We start from the raw sequence: 9,288 nt of genomic DNA, 5'->3' as shown, positions 1-9,288 counted from the left end.
CCTTAAAGCATATTTTGTCAGGCTGTAAAGTTAGCTTGTCACAAGGCCGATATACATGGGGACATAATCAGGTGTTGAAATGTTTAGCTGCAGGCATCGAAGGGAAACGAAGACAGGTGAATTCAGAAGGTGTTAAGGATAGGAGTTTAGTAATTCAGTTTGTCCGTGAGGGAGAGAAATACAGAAGGGATATGTTAGTGAGGAGGCAAGGGTGTGGCCGCCTAGAAGGTGCTCGTGATTGGGAAATGCAAGTAGATTTAGGGGGAAAGCTTGTTGTTCCTCAGGAAATAGTTTGTACCAGGCAGAGGCCTGACTTAGTGTTGTGGTCGGTGAGTCAACGGATAGTTTATTTCATTGAGCTGACAGTTCCCTGGGAAGACTCAGTGGAAGAAGAAGCCTATGAAAGAAAAAAGCTTAGATATGCAGACTTAGGAGCAGAAGCTGAGCAGCGAGGATGGAAGACTAGGATTTGTCCAGTGGAAGTGGGGTGTAGGGGATTCATAGCAAGATCAGCTGTCTCGCTCCTGGGGGAACTCAGAGTGCGGGGACAGAGTTTGAGGAAGACAGTGAGGGAAATGTCAGATGAAGCAATTAAATGCAGCCAGTTTATCTATTACAGAAGTAGTAATGTCAGTTGGGGGCCAGCAGGGGGAACTACTAAGCAGGGCACATAACTCCTTGAGATCAGGTGGAGAGATCCACTTCCTGTCAGGAGAAATCCAGGAAGAGGAAGTATTTAAGTGTGGGAGTGGCCTATTGGAATCCATTTTGTTTGAGGCCATGCGGCAAGGTGAGTGTGCCTGCTGATCCTGTAAGTCCAGTTAGCTCCCTTAACTTTAGCTTATATTGGAGTTATGCTATGTAGTGTGTGAAATAGAGTATGGTGAATGTGCTAGGAAAGCTAGTATCAGCATTGCTTCTGCCTGGAGCTCGCATGTATGGAGCCTGGGTTTGGTTGAAGATGGCAGTGCTGTTTGGGCTGAGAAAGCCATGTGTAAGTAAGGAGGAAATCCAGGAAGAGGAAGGTTATTTAAATGTGGGAGTGGCCGATTTGAATCCATTTTGTTTGAGACCATGCTGCAAAGTGAGTGTGTTTGCTGATCCTGTGAGTTCATTCATCTCCTTTAGCTTTAGCTTACATTGTAGTTATGCTATGTAGCGTGTGAAATAGAGTATGGTGAATGTGCTAGTAAAGGTAGTATCAGCATTGCTTCTGCCTGGAGCTCGCATAAACGGAGCCTGGGTTTGGTTGAAGGTGGCAGTGCTGTTTGGGCTGAGATCACTGGTTAGCCTCCTGGAGGTGTCACTGTTGTGAGGGCTCGTCTTGGGGAGGTAGACTGTACAGCCTAACCCGGCGGGGGAGTGTGATAGCCCAACAAGGCCTCCTTCCCTGGGTCTACCTCCTCTGTGGTAGTATAGGTAAGGTAAAGGAGGTTGTTGGGTTGGTGTGGGGAGCAGTGAGACCTGGCATTAGGGGAGTGTCTCTGGGACGCCAGAGATCACTGTCTAGCCTCCTGGAGGTGTTCGTGGGACCAACTAGACGAAACACCGGTGAAAGGAGGTTCCCACCCGATGACCCCAAAGACATGTTAGTTATCACTGCTCACTGGTCTGTATAGTGAAGCCTTGCCATAATAGCTTATCGTAGGGCTTAGGAGGTTATTCACTGAGTGCTGATCCTTTTTTTTTTTTTTTTTAGAGCACAAACTTCTTGTGTTTATTTGAATTCACTGTGAATGTTTCTCTCAGTGTTTTGAAGTCGGAGCACACAAACACAAATCAGTGACGTTAAAAGGGAAGTAAACCGCCATCTTACCTCGCTGTGATGTTTCTGGATCCACAGCCTCGCCAGTCGCACACTGGTTTTCCATCCTGCATTCTTTCACCCAGCTCCTCTGACTTCATCATCATCACACAGAAAGCATTACAAGCACATTTATTATTATTAACATGATGACTATTATTATGTAATATTGTTGTGGATTTTCTCTAAAATAGGCTGACTTTTCCGACTTTTTATTTCGTCAGTATGTCTTAATAATGCACACATCTCCTATGCTGGTGTCTGTTCTGTTGTTTCATGTCCTCTTTAAATATGACCACAGTCAGCATGAGACTCAGCACTTCCTCTTTAACAGACACGCAGCACTCACATCCTCTTCTGAACGAAACTCAGGACACATTCTGCTGCTCCTGTGCATATTCATATCAAACCAACACTGCCATTTCCACATAAACAACAGGGTTCCACCAATACTGTTTTAAGATAGAGCTCTATACATCTGCTGATTAACAATATTTTGCAGTGTTTGATATCTTTAAATATGACCACAGTAAGCATACATTGTTTTTTCAGAGAACTGTATTCTGGTCAGGTGAGAAGCCTCTGAAGCAGCATTTTACATGAAGCAGGCTACACACTGTTTAGCTCACTCCATGAGGTAATTCTTACTGTGTGTTCACACCAGACGCGAGTGAAGCGAATTGCACGTGCGTGACGCGAGTAACGCGCCGCCCGTCACGCCCGAGTTTGGACGCCTGACCATTTTGTTCATTCGCGTCATCGCGTCATTCGCGCGAGTAGCGGGGAAGCCGGCTGTGCTAACCGGTGCTAAGCTAGTGCTAACATTCATAGTACAACCATTCTGCAAACTAATTAAACACACATATTTACAGAACTTACCAAGTAGACCAGTTTCCTCGGCAACTTTCACCCAAGCCTGCTCCTTTTTGTTGCGGTCTCTGCAGAGTAGACACGTAGTATCATATAGCTCCGGGTAGCCGCACACCGCAATGATAAGTTTCTCCTTCATCTCGGCGTCAACAACTGGACGTCGGGGCGTCAAGACGTCACTGATGACCATGGCGGAGATAACCACCATCGCTGCTTTGTTGTTTACCTCCTCTGGAAGTCCCAGATGCGTCGCAGGGCCAAACGCCGTCATTTTTGGGTTCACCCTATCCTGCAGAAGCGCATCCAGCTCGGCGAGTTTCACCACCTCCTCCAGGAACTCCGTCTGGATGATAGCCGCTTTCAGCGGTACTTCAGGCTGACTGGGGCCCAGTTTGAGGACCTGTTGGCGAGGGTTGGCACCAGGATCTCCCGGCAGGACACCAACTACAGCCGCTCCATTTCAGCTGCGGAGCGTCTGTCCATCTGTCTCCTGTGAGTAGCAGTTTATTGTTGTTGACACACGCCAGTGACGTCGGGAGAATCTCAACGCTGATTGGCTTTCTCGGCACAGCGTCACGCGAATTCGCCTCAAAAGTTCAATATTTTCAACTCGAGCGATGAGGCGTTGGACGCGAATTTCGCGTCTATCGCGCTGCGCTGAACGCCTCTATCGCGTCGCGCTAGACGCGTCCATCGCGCTGCCCGGCGCGAATTCGTGTCTAATCGCGTCTTTGCATTGACTTTGTATGTAATCTTGACGCGCGAATTTGCGAATTCGCATTTGGTGTGAACGCAGCTTTAGCCTTCACAGGTGCTTCAGTATCAGCTGTGCTAAATTATGCAGTGGGCTGGAATGGTTCCAGACCGTGTGTTTGACAGCCCTGACTTAAGGTTTAAATAACTTACCAAGAACAAACTCACACTGTGGTGGGGCTTTATTTAAACAGCTGACGTGACAAAAACATTTGTAAGGCTTGTGAAAAATGACAGCGTTAGATACACGTCTTATTTTCAGCAGAGGTGCTTTGCAGTAGGCTATAGAGTGTGACGGGGCTGACGTCAAAACCCGGAAGTTTAGCATCGCGCTGGTTCCCGGAAGAGAAAGTGAATGTGATTTTTGCATTGCGTTTTGGATTATGTCAGAAAATAAGCTCTGTGGCTAACACAAGTTTATGATACTTACAGGTTTTGTTCAGCGAGATAATCTTCACATATGAACACCTTTCATACCGCATTTGAAGCTTTAATGCCATTGCCAGAAGTAAAAAGCTAACGTTAGGCTTTAACAGACTACATGACTACTCCACGGTCGCATGACTCTTGACGTCACCGCCACTAAGCTTTCAACTGATTTCGGCTGCTTTATTTTAAAAACATTGTATAATGGGGAAATCGGACTGTTGAAGCTAAATAAGAAGCTGTAATGGCGGACTGCCAGCACTCTCGCCTGTTCGGGGGTGATGACGTTTAATGTCCCCGACAGGGTTTGTAGTCGTATTGAGCAACTTGTTAGCAACCGCCTTTTTTACGACACGTAAAAGCTTCAAAATTCACAAATAGGGTATTTACTGACGTGCTTTATATCGTAGAACAAAACCTGAAACTGGCTTAAGCTTTTGTTAACCACAGACCTTATTTGAGGCATTTTACCAAAATCCCATTCAAAAAACGTTTTGACTTTTAGACGAGAGAACCGGAAGTGCTAAAAGCGCTAACGGAGTTCCGGGTTTACTGGCACACTCTATTGTTGTAGCAGTTGTGGTCCACGTTGCTGTTTGAAGTGGGACAGACTGTGAGCGGACAGGCCGAACTGCACCTCGACACCTTGGAGAGACCGTGGGGTTAACATTTGCTGTGGGGGTCCTAATCTAATAGGATGAGACATTTTAAAAGCACGACATGCAAATATAAAATGTTCTCCAGACGGGATGATTTTAAGTGTACCTGCTAAAAATGCTTCTTTTGTTCAAACTGTGGTTATAAAGACTGACTTTCAAGCGTATTACTACAGCCTAGCTATCAAACCTACTGATACAGATCCCCCTGAATACATGTCACCTATGGAAGTGCTAAAAGATATTAGTGAATATCCAGGGGCGGATCTAGAAAAATATTTATGGGGTGGCAAGAGGGGGGCAGGAATTTTTGAGGGGTGGCAACATATGGCAGACGTATATATACTGAATTTAATCACAGTTATCACAGTCTGATGAGAAATAGTATGTTCACACTACATAAGGGCACGGGCTGCCATTTATAAACTCATACAGACAAACTTAATCTCATGCAATCAATGTCTTGCATTTGAGGTTTCATGTGAAACAGTTCATATTAGGAATAAGTGTTGAAGGAGGTTCAACAAACTCTGAGTCTAACCCTGAACTCTGAGTTGATTTACCCTGAGATGGGAAACTCTGAGTTAGCGGTTCCAGAACAGCTGATCTGAGTTAGTTCAGTCAACTCTGAGTATGTTCGCTCTGAGTTAAGCCGACAATAAAAAGCCATCATCAATGGAGCTCCGACTCCACGATTCACCATGGCAACAGGTCAATAAAAGACAGCGCCTCCATTTTAATCCAGTGGATGTAGAGATATTAATGCATGTGTAGCAGACGGTGCACGTTTATCTTTAAAAGAAGAGCCTGAGTCAGAGCGAGGAAAGTGTCAATAAGTTAACCATAAAGTTAATAAAAAAGTTTATTCATCATTTATCAGACTTACATTCATCAACTTACATCACTCAGAAATATGAACATATAATCCCCAATATTAGGCTATAGGAGTTATGTTCCATCAGTGCGACCAGTGACATCAGTGATAGAGATCATTAGTCATTGATACTACGTGTCTAAAGCTTCATACCCATTTTAACATTTAAATAATTAGACCTACACATTATGTGCAATAAACATTTGGGAGCTGCTCTGACAGACTGACAGTCTGATCCTTGTGCACAGTGTTATAAAAATAATAAATATAAAAAGGACAGAGGTTTGATTCTGAGCTGAGGGTGAATTCTCGCTGTGTAATATTTGAATGTAAAGACAAAAGCTGATGTCCAAAGAAATGACTGATGTGCATAAATTCAGTAACTTAAGACAGTCCTGAGTAACAAACTAATATCCAGCAGGATTTAGACTGTGACAGACGGTAAATCTCCGCTCATGAATGCGCTTCGATACAAGCTTTGACACGGACTGAATGAATGAGGAAATGAAACAGCGTGTAAGAGGGAGGAGACAGAGAAAGTTGCCATGGTGACTGACTCAGAGTTTCCCTCATTTCAGGGTTAACATAGCCTACTCAGAGTTTTCACTAACCCCTCTTCCTGGAATAGGCTACCCCTCTGGCGTTATCTCGTGCTTCATTCAGTGCAGTCGGACATTGGACATTCGCGCTCGTAAATGTCAAATTGGCCATAACTTTTCTCTGAATTTGTTGCTGCCAACTGGGGTGGCAGCAGAGGTGACATGGCTTTCTTTTAGGGTGGCATTTGCCACCCTATGCCACCCCGGTAGATCTGCCCATGTGTATATCATGAGTATGTTACTACTGAGTTTGGACATTAGATTTAGCTAGACCCTCAGTCATATCACCTTACTCTCCTAGTTGCACAGAATAAACAACAGCGTCGAGCATGTCATCAACAGGAGCAAATTATTTTGGAACAATTAATGCAGCATGAAAGTTTTGTCAGCTTCAAATGATATGTTGGTGAACAGGGCGTGGCAGCCTCTGTTCATTTAGGAGGCCCCTTGGAAAAAGCCTTTTGTGTCCCTGATTTCACTCCTGACATTTCCGTGGCTTTGGCACCAGAATGTGAAGCCAAGCATTAAGGCCCAATGATAGAGCGTATGAGAGGCGCTTCTCCTGAGGAACTGTCCTCTGTACGTGTTGGACGTCACTGTGTGCAGGTAGAATGGCATAAAAATGGAGAAAATGTTGTTACTTTCTCTCACTCATGGTTCAGTGCAGTCCACCATCAGGAGCTTTTTCATGCACTGCTCACGACACTCAGCACTTCTTCTTTAACGGACACACAGCACTCACATCCTCTTCTGAAAGAGCAGTCTGTATGCTTGTGGTCACAGCACTCAGATGAAGCAGGAACAACACAATCTGCTGCTCCTGTGCATATTCATATCAAACCAACACTGCCATTTCCAAATAAACACCAATATCCCCTTTCAGCTGCTGCAACTGCTGAAACCCAACCAGTTATTGAGTCTCTATCACAGCAAGGTGTGTTGGTACCATGTAACAGTCCCTGCAAAACTCAAGAATACATGTACAAGAAGCTAGTGTAACCAGTGCATGCTATTGTTCCTGCTACTATTTTGACCTCTATTCCTCCCACTACAGACAGTTTCTTTTGATATGTCAGAGCCCGCTGCTGATAGAAACACACACAGGTCGTTATCTTACCTCACTGTGCTGATGTTGGAGCTGCCCAAAAGTTTTACAGTCCTCACTCGGTCACAAAGATCATGAGACAGACTGAGAGCAAGAAAAAGGAAGCTGCTTCGTACACTCCCTGACTGGGGGGGGCAAAGAAAATCACACATTAGGCCAGAAGTACTTCACAGATGAGCAACACCAAAATAAATGCACATCAGTGTCAGAACATTCAAAGCAGAAATTACAAATCACATCAATGTCTCCTGTTAATTAGGAGGTTCAAATGATATGTTTTCTATCACCATGGGCATCGGCCAGAATGCATTGAGCCAAGAACTCCAGGAATTTAAGATTTAATAATGAGTTTCAATGATTGATTCAATAAAGGGCACAAAAAAACACACATGGGTGGTGAATCTGGAAGAAAGCTAAAGGAAGATTAAAACTTAGAAAGTTATGTTATAATAAGTGAAATAAGGTTACATGTCCCTCGTGAAGAAATAAGGATATTAGTAAACTCACATGGACATAGGACAAAACTAAAGAACAGATAACTTAAACTCTTACCAGCACTGCCGCCCCATGCAAAGGTGAGATGAGCTACAGGCCGGATATAGGACTTGTCTTTGACTACAACTTCAGCGGTCCTGATGCAGCTATCTTTACTTGGTAGGAGGCGAGTCACTTTTCCTACAGGCCAAAGGGCTCTTGGTAGCTGGGAGTCAACAATCATCACAACAGAGTTTCTGAAGGTTTGCTTTATCCCTTTGCCATTTGTGTCGTGTTTGAAGCAGTGTGAGGTAGGATTTGGAAAAATGTTTCCAGAAATGATCAGACAATATTTGTGCATGGCGCAAACGTCTTTGACTGAGGAGATCAGAGTCAAGGTAAGACACTAGATGGATCGTTCCGCTCCGAGAAGTGAATCAACGAAGGGCCATGAGGAAGGAGTCCGTATCCATGTTATTGAGGAGGTCAAGATGTACACATTGTGTTGTGATGCATTTGATTATACCCCACCTCTTCTCAGATCGACGGCCAATCTTGACATTGTATGGTCCAAAGCAGTCTGTTCCAGTGGAGTAGAAGGAAGGTCAAAGGGCAAAGAGTCGTTCTGTGATGCAGTTTTTCATCATAATCCTGAATGATCAATTTGGTCACATTGTGAGTAGGGTCCAGGACAATTGGATGGACTGACTCAGATTGCAGTTGATGGCGTTGCCGTAGTCTGCCCCCAACTTGAATGAGTCCAGAGTTACTGCACAGTTCTGGGGATAAGCAGAGTAAGCGACTATGTGGTGGAAGTGGTTTGTGTCTAATGTCTCTGATTGGTAGGGTGAGTTCATTTCTGATGAGGTCATGGAGGCGTGCACCGATTAGTGCCACACATAGCTCCAATCTTGGCACTGATAGCTGTCGTACTCAGTTCTATTTGGCCTCTGTTATCTTCTGATCTCAAGTAAGCAACAGCACCATAGGCATGTTCAGAAGCATCACAGAAGGTATGGATGTCTCGAGCTGTGGTGGGAGCATCCATCTCTTTGGAAGTGTAACAGTGAGAGATGGTGATTTGTGGAAGGTAATAGAGTTCTTCTTCCCAAGATTTCCAAGCTGTTAAGGTCATGTGGGAGGAGAGGATCATCCCATTCTCGTTCCTTTCTCTAAAGTTGTTGAACCAGAATTTTGGCACGAGTTGTGAAAGGTAGAAGGTAGCCTAATGGGTCATTCAGACGAGCAAGGACTCTGTGGATGTGACACATTATTATGGTATGTGCTTCCAAAGTTCTGTATTTGTATTTGAAAAGGTCAGGTTTGCAGTTCCACAATAGTCCCAATGTGCGCTTTTGGGGGTCAGAACAGTTTTCAGAGTCAAAATTCACTGCTTTCAGACCTTGCTTCAGATGGTAGATGGCTGATTAGAGGGATCATTGCTGACCCATTGACAGAGGTCAAAACCCCGTGATGAAAGAGTAGCTCTCGGTTTGTCAAGGAGTATTTGAGCTGCCACTGATGAAGGAAAGCTTTGCAAGCAATTGTCGACATAGAAGCACTGGGTTACTGAGGACTGCACATCTCTGTCAGGTTGATTGTCCTTCACATGCTTTTGAAGGGCACAGATGGCACAGCAGGGGCTACAAGTAGTGCCAAAAGGAAGGACCTGCCATTGGTACACCGGAGGAACATCTGTGTTCATATCACGCCAGAGGAATTGAAGA

General features: G+C 44.7%; 2 protein-coding genes across 2 annotated transcripts in view; both read right to left on the bottom strand.

The window, feature by feature from the left end:
- Window positions 1–1,905, bottom strand: part of LOC125883202 (ribonuclease inhibitor-like) — a 7,060-nt gene extending 5,155 nt beyond the window's left edge. The window contains exon 1 of the mRNA XM_049567423.1: window positions 1,817–1,905. Coding sequence (XP_049423380.1) covers window positions 1,817–1,905 — 89 coding nt within the window. The remainder of the gene's footprint in view (window positions 1–1,816) is intronic.
- Window positions 1–7,661, bottom strand: part of LOC125886156 (NACHT, LRR and PYD domains-containing protein 12-like) — a 91,815-nt gene extending 84,154 nt beyond the window's left edge. Inside the window, exons 1-2 of the mRNA XM_049572161.1 lie at window positions 7,640–7,661; window positions 7,100–7,212 (exon numbers count right to left, since the gene is read on the bottom strand). The gene's annotated coding sequence lies outside the window, so the exon portion shown is untranslated. The remainder of the gene's footprint in view (window positions 1–7,099; window positions 7,213–7,639) is intronic.
- Window positions 7,662–9,288: the final 1,627 nt, after the last annotated feature.

This window comes from Epinephelus fuscoguttatus, linkage group LG3, assembly GCF_011397635.1.
Source record: "Epinephelus fuscoguttatus linkage group LG3, E.fuscoguttatus.final_Chr_v1".
NCBI classification, from domain to species: Eukaryota; Metazoa; Chordata; class Actinopteri; order Perciformes; family Serranidae; genus Epinephelus; species Epinephelus fuscoguttatus.
Note: the sequence above shows the minus strand (reverse complement) of the source record. Positions and strands in the feature narration are given on the sequence as shown.